Source organism: Salvelinus fontinalis, chromosome 30 (genome assembly GCF_029448725.1).
Source record: "Salvelinus fontinalis isolate EN_2023a chromosome 30, ASM2944872v1, whole genome shotgun sequence".
NCBI classification, from domain to species: Eukaryota; Metazoa; Chordata; class Actinopteri; order Salmoniformes; family Salmonidae; genus Salvelinus; species Salvelinus fontinalis.
Window position 1 is genome coordinate 28,987,264 of NC_074694.1, and position 14,979 is coordinate 29,002,242.

General features: G+C 42.9%; 1 protein-coding gene across 1 annotated transcript in view; it reads right to left on the reverse strand.

The window, feature by feature from the left end:
* Positions 1 to 14,979, reverse strand: part of LOC129828974 (guanylyl cyclase C-like) — a 40,306-nt gene that overhangs the window by 18,733 nt on the left and 6,594 nt on the right. The window contains exons 7-13 of the mRNA XM_055890328.1: positions 12,214 to 12,328; positions 11,068 to 11,209; positions 10,845 to 10,927; positions 10,130 to 10,238; positions 2,571 to 2,652; positions 2,290 to 2,392; positions 2,110 to 2,172 (exon numbers count right to left, since the gene is read on the reverse strand). Of these exons, the coding sequence (XP_055746303.1) occupies positions 2,110 to 2,172; positions 2,290 to 2,392; positions 2,571 to 2,652; positions 10,130 to 10,238; positions 10,845 to 10,927; positions 11,068 to 11,209; positions 12,214 to 12,328 (697 nt within the window). The remainder of the gene's footprint in view (positions 1 to 2,109; positions 2,173 to 2,289; positions 2,393 to 2,570; positions 2,653 to 10,129; positions 10,239 to 10,844; positions 10,928 to 11,067; positions 11,210 to 12,213; positions 12,329 to 14,979) is intronic.

A 14,979-nucleotide genomic window follows, 5' to 3' on the forward strand; every position in this document is an offset into this window, starting at 1 on the left:
GACAGTTTTAGAAACTTCAGAGTGTTTTCTATCCAATACTACTAATAATATGCATATATTAGCAACTGGCACTGAGGAGCAGGCAGTTTACTATGGGCACCTCTGGGCACCTTTCATCCACGCTACTCACTACTGCCCTGCAGCCATAAGTTAATGTATGCTAATTATGCACTTTCATCTACAAAATACTCATAACTCCCAGACAGTTTACCTAAACCCTTCAATGGATTCTTCCAGGTTAATTCTGAAATCCATCTATATAACACAAGACATGTTTTTTATTGTATACTGAGTATATCATGTACAATTTTAATGAATACGCTTTGCTTAACTGATTGAACTATTTTTTTGTACTTATATTTGTGGTGTGGTTTTCATATAATGTAAGCCCTTTTGAGCTTCCAACTTCACCTGCACATTTTTTTTAGCAGTTTTTTCTGCACTGTTTTGTCTTTCACTTAATTTCTTTGGGCGAATAAATACTACCTAAATAAAACCTTAAACACTTTGTATTCAGGACAAAGAGTTAATTGCTTTGCCAGGTTTTTTTTGCAGTATTACCTTAGTGCCTTGTTGCAAATAGGATGCATGTTTTTGAATATTTGTATTCTGTAAAGGCTTCCTTCTTTTCACTCTGTCAATTAGGTTATTATTGTGGAGTAACTACAATGTTGTTGATCCATTGTCACGTTCCTGACCGGTTTTCTGTTATTTTGTATGTGTTTGACGGTCAGGGCGTGAGTTTGGGTGGGTAGTCTATGTTATGTGTTTCTATGTTGGTTAAAGGGTGACCTGATATGGCTCTCAATTAGAGGCAGGTGGTTTTCATTTCCTCTGATTGGGAGCCATATTAAGGTAGGTGTTTTCACATTGATTGTTGTGGGTGGTTGTCTCCTGTGTCTGTGTTTGTCGCTCCACACGGGACTGTCTCGGTTTGTTTGTACGTTCGTTCTTTTATGTAGTCTGTACCTGTTTTCATGCGTTCTTCGTGTTTATGTAAGTTCGTTAGTTCAGGTCTGTCTACATCGTTTATTTGTTTTGAAGTTTATCAAGTGTATTTCGTTTCGTCTTCGTCTTGTTTAATAAATCATTATGTCTAACTACCACGCTGCATTTTGGTCGAATCCCTGCTCCTCCTCTTTGAGGAGGAGGAATTCCGTTACATCCATCCTGAGTTTTCTCCTATCACAGCCATTAAACTCTAACTCTTTTAAAGTCACAATTGGCCTCATGGTGAAATCCCTGAGCGGTTTCCTTCCTCTCCAGCAACTGAGTTAGAAAGGACACCTGTATATTTGTAGTGCCTGGGTGTATTGATCCACCATCCAAAGAGTAATTAATAACTTCACCATGCTCAAAGGGATATTCAATGTCTGCTTTTGGAAACTGTTTTGTATTTTTACCCATCTACCAATAGGTGCCCTTTGTGAGTCATTGGAAAACCTTCCTGGTCTTTGTGGTTGAATCTGTGTTTGAAATTCAGTGCTTGACTGAGGGACCTTACAAAATAATTGTATGTGTGAGGAAGTCATTCAAAAATCATGTTAACATTATTATTCCACACTGAGGGAGTCCATGCAACTTATTATGTAACTTGTTAAGCTCCCAAGTGGCGCAGCGGTCTAAGGCACTGCATCTCAGTGCTAGAGGTGTCACTACAGACCCTGGTTTGATTCCAGGCTGTATCACAATCGGCTGTGATTGGGAGTCCCATAGGGAGGCGCACAATTGGCCCAGCATCATCTGGGTTAGGGTTTGGCTGGGGTAGGCCGTCATTGTGAATAAGAATTTGTTCTTAATTAACTGACTTGCCTGCTTAAATAAAGGTTAAACAAAAATACATATTTTTACTCCTGATCTTATTTAGGCTTGCCATAACAAAGGGGTTAAATACTTATTGACTCAAGAAATTTCAGCTTTTAATTTTTAATTAATTAGTAAAAATTTCAAAGAACAGAATTCCACTTTAAAATTATGGCTTATTGTATGTAGGTTACTGAAAAAAATCTCTATTTAATCCACTTTAAATTCAGGCTGTAACACCACAAACTGTGGAAAAAGTCAAGGGGTGTGAATACTTTCTGAAGGCACTGTATAAGTTTGAGTTACCTTTTTATCGTAGCGTCCTTGGCGGATCATATAACTTTTTTTTTTCCTGTGGTCTTCATCAATCTGACAAACAAACGGACATAGACGGGAGTTAGTAGACGTATTAGAGAACGTGACTTAACTTTGAGATCGCACAATGATGACATGCTTGGGTCGCCGCACACTGACGAACTAGCTGACCTTGAGGGAGACCAGGCTACGTTCATTGTACTCCAGCGGGGTGATGAGGTCAGAGTGGATGTGAGACCATCTCTTCCTCACCTGGCGCTCTCTCCTGTTCTGCCTGGTAACAGATAGCAACACAGTGTAAGAGGTCTCCCTCATAAAAATAATTAAACTTGACTGGGGATTCCTGTTCTAGTAATTCTATTTCTATGGTCACCCTGAACATACCATGATAGATAAAACAGCCCTCTATGGAATCAGGCACCAAAATGGCAGTGCCTTAATTTGTGCCTTACCTGTAGAAGATGAATGCGATGGTAGCCACCACCACCACAGTGACACCTAAGACAATGACAACGAGGTTCTGCAGCCTCGAACCTGGGGGGGGGCATGATTATGATGAGGAGACCAATAAAATGGACTGCGTCATAATTATACAATTTCTCAATGAGTGTGCAGGGAAGGGGGTAATTGAGGTGGTATTACTGCACATTGAAGTTGAGCAACTTAGGGTTCAGTGCCTTGCTAAAGATCGCTGTCGAATCCACAAGCCAACTTGGTGAATAATCTAGTTGGCTTACGGTTTTGAAACAGCAACCTTTTGATTGCTGACCCAATGCTCTTAACCCCTACGCTACCTGCCACCCTGATCTCACAACACTGGTTCATGTCCCACATCTGTCTTATCGATCAGATCTGGGATGAAAAACGAAAATGAAAGACACAGACCATACCGATCACTTATCGCAGACATTTTGGTGAAATCGTCCATTATGATAAGTACAGTGCATTCGGAAAGTATTCCGACCTGTTGACGTTTTCCACATTCTGTTACGTTACAGCCTTATTCTAAAATTGATTAAATAGTTTTTTCCCTCATCAATCTACACACAATACCCCATAATGAGAGACATCAGATTCCAGAGAGACAGAGACTGTAACGTTCTTTGCTTCACGGAAACATGGCTCACTCGAGAGAAGCTAACGGAGTCGGTGCAGCCAGCTGGTTTCTTCACGCATCGCGCCGACAGAAACAAACATCTTTCTGGTAAGAATAGGGGCGAGGGGTATGCCTTATGATTAACGAGACGTGGTGTGATCATAACAACATACAGGAACTCAAGTCATTCTGTTCACCTGACTTAGAATTCCTCACAATCAAATGTCGACCGCATTATCTACCAAGGGAATTCACTTCGATTATAATCACAGCCGTATATATTCCCCCCCAAGCAGACACGTCGATGGCCCTGAACGAACTTTATCTGACTCTATGTAAACTGGAAACCACACACCCCGAGGCTGCATTCATCATAGCTGGGGATTTTAACAAGGCTAATCTGAAAACAAAACTCCCTAAATTCTATCAGCATATCGATTGTGCTACCAGGGCTGGTAAAACCCTGGATCATTGTTATTCTAACTTCCGCGACGCATATAAGGCCCTCCACCGCCCTCCTTTCGGAAAAGCTGACCACGGCTCAATTTTGTTGCTTCCAGCCTACAAACAGAAACTAAAACAAGAAGCTCCAGCGCTCAGGTCTGTTCAACGCTGGTCCGACCAATCTGATTCCATGCTTCAAGACTGCTTCGATCACGTGGATTGGGATATGTTCCGCATTGCGTCCAACAACAACATTGACGAATACGCTGATTTGGTGAGCGAGTTCATTAGAAAGTGCATCAGCGACGTAACACCCACAGCAACGATTAGAACATTCCCAAACCAGAAACCGTGGATTGATGGCAGCATTCGCGTGAAACTGAAAGCGCGAACCACTGCTTTTAACCAGGGCAAGGTGACCGTAAACATGACCGAATACAAACAGTGTAGCTATTCCCTCCGCAAGGCAATCAAACAAGCTAAGTGCCAGTATAGAGACAAAGTAGAGTCGCAATTCAACAGCTCAGACACAAGAGGTATGTGGCAGGGTCTACAGTCAATCACGGATTACAAAAAGAAAACCAGCCCCGTCGCGGACCAGGATGTCTTGCTCCCAGACAGACTAAATAACTTTTTTGCTCGCTTTGAGGACAATACAGTGCCACTGACACGGCCCGCTACCAAAACCTGCGGGCTCTCCTTCACTGCAGCCGAGGTGAGTAAAACATTTAAATGTGTTAACCCTTGCAAGGCTGTAAGCTCAGACGGCATTCCCAGCCGCGTCCTCAGAGCATGCGCAGACCAGCTGGCTGGTGTGTTTATGGACATATTCAATCAATCCTTATCCCAGTCTGCTGTTCCCACATGCTTCAAGAGGGCCACCATTGTTCCTGTTCCCAAGAAAGCTAAGGTAACTGAGCTAAACGACTACCGCCTCGTAGCACTCACTTCCGTCATCATGAAGTGCTTTAAGAGACTAGTCAAGTTCCATATCACCTCCACTCTACCTGACACCCTAGACCCACTCCAATTTGCTTACCGACTCAATAGGTCCACAGACGACGCAATCGCAACCACACTGCACACTGCCCTAACCCATCTGGACAAGAGGAATACCTATGTGAGAATGCTGTTCATCGACTACAGCTCAGCATTTAACACCATAGTACCCTCCAAACTCGTCATCAAGCTCGAGACCCTGGGTCTCGACCCCGCCCTGTGCAACTGGGTACTGGACTTCCTGACGGGCCGCCCCCAGGTGGTGAGGGTAGGTAACAACATCTCCACCCCGCTGATCCTCAACCACAAGGGTGCGTTCTGAGCCCTCTCCTGTACTCCCTGTTCACCCACGACTGCGTGGCCATGCACGCCTCCAACTCAATCATCAAGTTTGAGGACGACACTACAGTGGTAGGCTTGATTACCAACAACAACGAGACGGCCTACAGGGAGGAGGTGAGGGCCCTCGGAGTGTGGTGTCAGGAAAATAACCTCACACTCAACGTCAACAAAACAAAGGAGGGGCCTCCCGGGTGGGGCAGTGGTCTAGGGCACTGCATCGCTAACTGCGCCACCAGAGTCTCTGGGTTCGCGCCCAGGCTCTGTCGCAGCCGGCCGCGACCGGGAGGTCCGTGGGGCGACGCACAATTGGCATAGCGTCGTCCGGGGTAGGGAGGGTTTGGCCGGTAGGGATATCCTTGTCTCATCGCGCTCCAGCGACTCCTGTGGCGGGCCGGGCGCAGTGCGCGCCAGCCAAGGGGGCCAGGTACACGGTGTTTCCTCCGACACATTGGTGCGGCTGGCTTCCGGGTTGGAGGCGCGCTGTGTTAACCTGTTGGGGATGGGGGCGCTGTTTAGACTATTTATGCTAATTTGGTAATTTTTGAAACGGCTTCCCACAAAATCCTTGATCGTACAATATGCATATTATTATTATTATTGGATAGAAAACAGTCTATAGTTTCTATAGGAGTTGAAATTTTGTCTCTAAGTGGAACAGAGCCCATTCTACAGCAATTTCCCTGACATGGATTCAGATTAAAGAAATGTTGGCCACTGTTCTGAAGTCAGTTAAAAGGGCACTGATTTTGCTATGACTATACGGACACTTCTTACGTCTTCCCCTGGATGCCTTTACGTGATGACGATTCCAATGGGGTCGATTGCGCGTTCACAGGCCCTACAAATGAAAAAACCCTGAAGCTAGTCATTCTTTTGGAGCTGCGTCATGAGCCTAGAGGACACCGGCGCGCACCTGTTCCAAGCGTTAGTTTAGCCTGTTATATTTCTCCGGTCATCTTTTCACTCGTTATAGGAGTTAAAAACATCATAAGGTAGTTAATTTAAAGCGTTTTATAGCAATTTATATCCGTTTAGTGCGATTTTGGGACATTTCTTTTTGAAACGATGTGAATAGTTGGGCACGCTTTTCAGTTCATCCCGAACGCAGTTGGCATTTCGACATGGCAAGAGGACAGCTTTCCACCAAAAGACGATTTCTCCCAAGAAAGGATCCTTTGCCCAAGATACTGATGGAAGAACAGCTCAAGGTAGGACATTTTTATTATGATAAATCGTGTTTCTGTCGAAACATTTTAGTGGCTTAGGACGCCATGTTTTATGACGTAGCTTCGCTAGGCGCAAACTGTATTGAAAAGTAAGGATAAATTAAAAAATGTTATTCCGCAATTGTATTAAGAATTAAATTGTCTATCAATCCCTGTCCACCCTATATTTTTTAGTCACGTTTATGAGTATTTATGTATAAGAGTAGATCACTGTCTAAGTGGCGCAAGGACATATTATGACCAGCTGAGTTACATTTCACATTGTCTAACCATGATTTTGGTGGCTAAATATAAACGTTTTCGATCAAACTCTATATGCATTGTGTAATATGATGTTACAGGAGTGTCATCTGAAGAATTCTGAGAAGGTTAGTGAAAAAATTAATATCTTTTGGCGATGTTGACTTTTATCGCTCACTTTGGCTAGAATCAATGCTGGGCTGCTATGTGGTATGTGCTATGCTAATATAACGATTTATTGTGTTTTCGCTGTAAGACACTTAGAAAATCTGAAATATTGTCTGTATTCACAGGATCTGTGTCTTTCGATTCGTGTATGCTGTGTATTTTTACGAAATGTTTGATGATTAGTAAGTAGGTAAACACGTTGCTCTAAGTAGTTTTTCTATTCCATTTGTGACGGTGGGTGCAATTGTAACCTATGCCATCTACCTGAAATATGCACTTTTTTCTAACAAAACCTATCCCATACCATAAATATGTTATCAGACTGTCATCTAATGAGTTTTTTTGTTGGTTAGGGGCTATAAATATCTTAGTTTAGCCGAATTGGTGATGGCTACTGGTGTTGGTGGACAAATAAAAGATGGTGGATTATGCTAATGTATTTTTAGGTACTGGTTTTTCAGTGGGGGGGGGGGGGGGGTGCCGCTAGCGCCACGCTGATCCTAGACAGGTTAAGAAGCAGTACGGCTGGTTGGGTTGTGCTTCGGAGGACGCATGGCTTTCGACCTTCGTCTCTCCCGAGCCGTACGGGAGTTGTAGCGAAGAGACAAGGTAGTAATTACTAGCGATTGGATACCACGAAAATTGGGGAGAAAATGGGATAAAAAAATAAAAAAATAAATAAATAAAATAATAAAAAAAACAAAGGAGATGATTGTGGACTTCAGGAAACAGCAGAGGGAGCACCCCCCTATCCACATCGACGGGACAGTAGTGGAGAGGGTAGTAAGTTTTAAGTTTCTCGGTGTACACATCACGGACAAACTGAATTGGTCCACCCACACAGACAGCGCTGTGAAGAAGGCGCAGCAGCGCCTCTTCAACCTCAGGAGGCTGAAGAAATTCGGCTTGTCATCAAAAGCACTCACAAACTTCTACAGATGCACAATCGAGAGCATCCTGTCGGGCTGTATCACCGCCTGGTACGGCAACTGCTTCGCCCACAACCGTAAGGCTCTCCAGAGGGTAGTGAGGTCTGCACAACGCATCACCGGCGGCAAACTACCTGCCCTCCAGGACACCTACACCACCCGATGTCACAGGAAGGTCATAAAGATCATCAAGGACAACAACCACCCGAGCCACTGCCTGTTCACCCCGCTATCATCCAGAAGGCGAGGTCAGTACAGGTGCATCAAAGCAGGGACCGAGAGACTGAAAAACAGCTTCTATCTCAAGGCCATCAGACTGTTAAACAGCCACCACTAACATTTATTGGCCGCTGCCAACATACTGACTCAACTCCAGCCACTTTAATAATGGGAATTGATGGAAATTATGTAAAAATGTATCACTAGCCACTTTAAACAATGCCACTTAATATAATGTTTACATACCCTACATTACTCATCTCATATGTATATGTATATACTGTACTCTATATCATCTACTGCATCTTGCCATCTTTATGTAATACATGAATCACTAGCCACTTTAAACTATGTCACTTTATGTTTATATACCCTACATTACTCATCTCATATATATATACTGTACTCTATACCATCTACTGCATCTTGCCTATGCCGTTCTGTACCATCACTCATTGATATATCTTTATGTACATATTCTTTATCCCTTTACACTTGTGTGTATAAGATAGTAGTTGTGGAATTGTTAGGTTAGATTACTTGTTGGTTATTACTGCATTGTCGGAACTAGAACCACAAGCATTTCGCTACACTCGCATTAACATCTGCTAACCATGTGTATGTGACAAATAAAATTTGATTTGATTTGATTTAATGACCATGCAAAAACGGGATTTCTGACATTTTTGTTATTGTATTACATATACAAAACTGAAATATCACATTTACATAAGTATTCAGACCCTTTACTCAGTACTTTGTTGAAGCACCTTTGGCAGTGATTACAGCATAGAGTGTTCTTGGGTATGACGCTACAAGCTTGGCACACCTGTATTTGGGGAGTTTCTCCCATTCTTCTCTGCAGATCCTCTCAAGCTCTGTCAGGTTGGAATGGGGAGTGTCGCTGCACAGCTATTTTCAGGTCTTTCCAGAGATGTTCGATCGGGTTCAAGTACAGACTCTGGCTGGGCCACTCAAGGACATTCAGAGACTTGTCCCGAAGCCACTCATGTGTTGTCTTGGCTGTGTGCTTAGGGTCGTTGTCCTGTTGGAAGGTGAACCTTCGCCCCAGTCAGAGGTCCTGAGCGCTCTGGAACAGGTTTTCTTCAAGGATCTCTCTGTACTTTGCTTCGGTCATCTTTCCCTCGATCCTGACTAGTCTCCCAGTCTCTGGTCTGAAAGAAATCACCACAGCATGATGCTGCCACCACCATGCTTCACCGTAGGGATGGTGTCAGGTTTCCTCCAGACGCGATGCTTGGCATTCAGACCAAGGAGTTCAAGCTTGGTTTCATCAGACCAGAGAATCTTGTTTCTCATGGTCTGAGAGTCCTTTTGGTGCCTTTCGGCAAACTCCAATGATCTTTCATGTCTTTTACTGAAGAATGGCTTTCATCTGGCCATTCTACCATGATTGGTGGAGTGCTGAAGAGACGGTTGTCCTTCTGGAAGGTTCTCCCATCTTCACAGAGGAACTCGGTCGGGTTCTCGATCACCTCCCTGACCAAGGCCCTTCTCCCCCGATTGCTCAGTTTGGCCGAGTGGCCAGCTCTAGGATCAGTCTTGGTGGTTCCAAACTTCTTCCATTTAAGAATGATGGAGGCCACTGTGTTCTTGCGGACCTTCAATGCTGCAGAAATGTTTTGGTACCCTTCCCCAGATCTGTGCCTCGACACAGTCCTGTCTCGAAGCTCTACGGATAATTCCTTCGACCTCATGGCTTGGTATTGCTCGGACATGCACTGTCAACTGTGGGACCTTATATAGTCAGTTGTGTGCCTTTCCAAATAATGTCCAATCAATTGAATTTACCACAGGTGGACTCCAATCAAGTTGTAGAAACATCTCAAGGATCATCAATGGAACAGGATGCACCTGAGCTCAATTTCGTGTCTTATAGCAAAGGGTCTGAATACTTTTGTAAATAAGGTATTTCTGTTTTTTATTTTTAGCACATTTCTAAAAACCTGTTTTTGCTTTGTCATTATGGGGTATTGTGTGTAGATTGATAAGGAAAACAATCATTTTAATCCATTTTAGAATAAGTCTGTAACGTAACAAAATTTGGAAAAAGTCAAGGGGTCTGAATACATTCCGAATGCACTGTAGCCTATACTAGAGAAATGTGAAGTTTAAAATGAAATCAGTTTGCTAATATGGGTGATTGTTAATGGTACAATTGATGGTTCAACCATCAAACTAGTAGTAGTAGTTTAAAGGATCGTTAAAAAACTGTGCACATCAATGTCATAAACTTATCATTCTATTTATTGTTACTGAATCAATTCAGGCAATTTATCGTGATATGGATTTCTGTGCATTTCGCTCAGCTTTAGTTTGACCCTTACCCTGGTCTGGAGTGTCATTTGGGAGATGTCTGCCCCAGATGAAGGATGGTTTACTGTTGACGATGTTGGTGTAGTTGTAGACAGTGTTGAATATAAATAAAGTTTCATACTGTGGAGGAGACAGGGAAAGTGTTAAAACATAAAAATTGACGAGCCTCCCGGGTGGCGCAGTGGTCTAAGGCACTGCATCGCAGTGCTAGCTGCGCCACCAGAGTCTCTGGGTTCGCGCCCAGGCTCTGTCGCAGCCGGCCGCGACCGGGAGGTCCGTGGGGCGACGCACAATTGGCTTAGCGTCGTCCGGGTTATGGAGGGCAGGGATATCCTTGTCTCATCGCGCTCCAGCGACTCCTGTGGCGGGCCGGGCGCAGTGCACGCTAACCGAGGGGGGCGGGTGCACGGTGTTTCCTCCGACACATTGGTGCGGCTGGCTTCCGGGTTGGAGGCGTGCTGTGTTAAGAAGCAGTGCGGCTTGGTTGGGTTGTGCTTCGGAGGACGCATGGCTTTCGACCTTCGTCTCTCCCGAGCCCGTACGGGAGTTGTAGCGATGAGACAAGATAGTAATTACTAGCGATTGGATACCATGAAAATTGGGGAGAAAATGGGATAAAATGTGTTAAAAAAAGGAAAGAAAAAAAACAACATTAAAATTGACACGATAGAATGATGTAAGTCATCTGCTAAATTACTAAAATGTAAATGATGATAGCTGACCTACCTTGTTGTCAGTGGTGGTGTAAATGACTGAAAAATTCACGTCTCTGTCCCCATGGTCATCCAGCTTGTAGTGGCCTGCGATGCCTTTATGGAAACACATATACACACCTTACACTAAACAGATCTACAGAACTACACAAACACACACACACAAACACACACACAGGTGGCCATATGTCCAGGCCAGACCACATGGCTTTATGTGTTGTTTCCTGGTCTCTTACCATCGAATGAGATGTTTCTGAAGTGGTTGATATTGACTACCTCCGTGTGGTTGAGCTCAGACTCAGGCTTGCTCCAGATCTTTCTCACCACCTGACCAAACAGCAGCACTGCATCATGGTACGCTGCCATGTAGTCATTCATCTGGAGAGAGCGGAGATTGATTGCACCCTGGTCAAAAGTAGTACATTACTTTTTGCTCCTTTAGTGATAATTAAAATGTAGGGGCAGCAGTTCATTATAATATTTTGGGGCATGGATTTTTTTGGATTTCTTTTTGTGTAACTGTGAGTGAGTGTCATTCCAGTTTATGTAATCTGTTTTGTTAAAAGCAAAACAAAAATAAAAAAGCAAAATCATTTTTTGTAGGATGTTTTCTGATATTCTTAATGTAAACATTTAGGGCAGTAGTGCCATTACATGTTATATATGACTATGGGCAGTAACGGTGTCTTGTGAAAGACTCACGTATGACTTTGTGTCAATTGAGAACACTTGACTCAATCAGTGGTTCTCAATTCTCTTCTTAGGGATCCGAAGCAGTTCCAGAGCTAGAACTCCTGATTCAACTTGTCAATTTACATTTACATTTACATTTAAGTCATTTAGCAGACGCTCTTATCCAGAGCGACTTACAAATTGGTGCATTCACCTTATGACATCCAGTGGAACAGCCACTTTACAATAGTGCATCTAGATCTTTTAAATCTTTTAGATCTCAATTAATACAATTATAACACCTATGGAATTTAACAATATCATATGGCTAACCAGAATAAAAAACCCTGTATGGTTCTTCTACAATGAACCTTTGAGATTGAGTAAGGTTCTATATAGAACCATTCTCCATAAAGTAGCCCCAAAAAGGGTTGTAACCATAGCGGGACTGTTGGAAATGGTTCTTTATAGCACCATACTTGTTACATGTTGAACCTTATGAGCATGGTTCTTTATAGAACCTTCAAAAAAATTATCTATTTAGCACCAAAAAGTAATCTGCTATGGTTACAAGCCAATTGACCCTTATTTGGCACTATATAGAACCATTTGTTTTTAGTGTGTACAGTACATAGGGAATAGGATGCCATTTTGGAAGTAACCTCAGAGTACAGTGATAGACAGGGCCCCAGCCCAGCAGGGTGTCTCACCGTCACGTTGTTGCCCAGGTCTGTGTCCACAGTATAGTTCCTAGTGTTGGGCATGGTGAGAACCAACACGTTCTTCATAGCAGGGATAGAGGACTTATTGGTGTAGTACTTATCACTGTGGGGAGTCATGGGTGCATTGTCAATGACACTGCAAACACTGGTGCTCTCTGACAAGCAAGGCGATTACAGTATTACAGTTTTTCTCAATTGCTAAAACACTAAAACCCATTGGGTGAACAAAGTTCTCAGTTGCCTAGACTCATTTAGCTAATTATGCAGTCTGTTGTCAATACCTTAAACCATTTCACATGGTAAAACACAATTTGCAGATCTCACTTAGACTTTTCAGCAAAACTCTAAACACATTCTCATTCTCAAAACACATTCTGCACTCTAATGCACATGTCATCCATACTGGTAAACACAAGTGGCAACAATCAAATACAAATAGAGAACACATGTCATTGATTGAACACAACCACTCAAAATTGATTTAACCTGTTTCAAATGATGCGACACAACCAATAAAAGCCAGTTCAGAGAGCAAACAGGTTGTTGAAGGTGGGAAGGAGAAAGTCTGAGAATGGATAGAAGTAACAATGTGAGAGGACGAGTGCGTATGCGAGGTGGGCGACGAGGAGGAAGAGGAGGAGGGCAAGAAAGAGGAAGAGGAGGACGAAGAGGAAGACAAAGAGTGGAAATATCTGATGAAAGCAAGATATCGAGCAACAGTTATAAACCATGTTCTTGTCCATGGACTGACAATGAGGGAAGCAGGACTTCGAGTGCAACCCAATTTGAGCGGATTTTCTGTGTCCACCATAGTAAGGACATTCAGAGAAGAGAACAGGTACAGTATACTACTGTATTTATGTAATTGCACATTTACTGTACTACACTATATGCAGCTGTTTCAATAGACATTTGTAAAGTTAATCACTGTATGTATTGTACTGCATGAATATGTTTTGTAACTGCACAACTACTTTTTGTAGAATTGCAAGGCTGCCACATGCAGGTGGAAGGACAGCTATATTCACTCGGGAGCAAGAGGCCGTTATAGTTGGCATGGTCCTTCAAGATAATGCAATACGACTCAGAGAAATCCAGGAACGAGTGATACAAGACAACACACACTTCCAGGGAATCGACAGTGTGAGCATTTCCACAATTGACCGTGTCCTCCATCGTAACAGGATGCGAATGAAACAAGTATACAGAGTACCTTTTGAGCATAACTCACCAAGGGTGAAAGAACTGCGAGCTCAGTATGTGCAAGTAAGTGTACATTCAGAAACATTTACTGTTATCCAGATTGTCTACAGTACCAACACATACTATGTGAATGACATTACTCTTCAGTACATACAATGTATGTGAATCAGAAGCCTAATTGTACTCAACAGTATAGCACTGTCTCTGTACGACTTACAAAATCCTACATACAGTATATTGTATTTCTACACAGACACTATTTGACTTGGAATCCTTGGACAGACCCCATTAGTTCATCTTTGTCGATGAAGGAGGCTTCAATCTAACAAAGAGAAGGAGAGGCCGAAACATGATTGGACAGCGGGCCATTGTTGAAGTCCCTGGTCAACGAGGTGGCAATGTCACAATCTGTGCTGCTATCAGCAACCATGGTGTTCCCATGTTACACTCGGGCCATATAACACCCAGCACCTTCTAAGATTTATTGCCAATCTAAGATATATTTTATTTGAGCAGCAGGTTCAAGAGCAGCAGGGTCAAGAGCTAAATGAGAATCCCATTCCCACCTATGTGATAGTGTGGGACAATGTCAGTTTCCACCGAGCTGCTCAGGTAAGGGAATGGTTTAACATCAATAGGCAGTTTATGAACTTGTACCTCCCTCCATACTCGCCTTTCCTGAATCCGATTGAGGAGTTTATCTCCTCTAGGAGATGGAAAGTGTATGATAGACAACCCTACACCAGAGTAAATCTGCTGCAAGCCATGGATTTAGCCTGTGGTGATATAGGTGAGGAATCATGTCAGGGCTGGATACGGCACACAAGAGGCTTCTTCCCCCGTTGCCTCAGGAGGGACAATATTGCTTGTGATGTGGAGGAAGTGCTCTGGCCCGACCCAGCCCAAAGACAAGAAGAAACACATTGATCACATGTTAACTCCTCTGATTTGTGTCCCTTTTAGTATTGTATACTGTAGTACAGTGCATTGTAGGCTGTATACTGTACAATGGACAACTGGTATGGCCCTGAACATTGTGCTTATCATTTATTAACAGTACTGACTGCTCAATAGATTTTGACTGGTTGCAGGTTCATATCAACAATGAACAAGAAGTACAGTATCACAGAGACAAAGGACAAGTTTGTGAGATGCAGGGTACAGTACTGTAAAAATAGGGGTACAAGGAGGAGGAAGAACAAAAAACAAAATTGCAAAGAGCAAATTTCTGATCAATTTTGAGCTACTATGATAGAACATGTTTTCGTTCATCAAAAGACAATGACGGAAAAATATGAATATTTTTTTAGATTAAAAATGTACTTCTCCCTGAGAATTGTATGTTTTGAACAATGTGTTTTCTATTTTTCGGTGTATTGTTTACTGACTGCTTGAGAGTGTATATCATTTTGATCACTTTGTTTATGATTTGAGAGCAGTGTTTGATTTTGAACACAGATAAAACTGTTTTGAGGCAAATGTTTCATTTTGCGAGAGGAGTCAGAGGTTATATAAATAGTGCTTGAAGATGAGGTTTTGTGTTTAATGTTT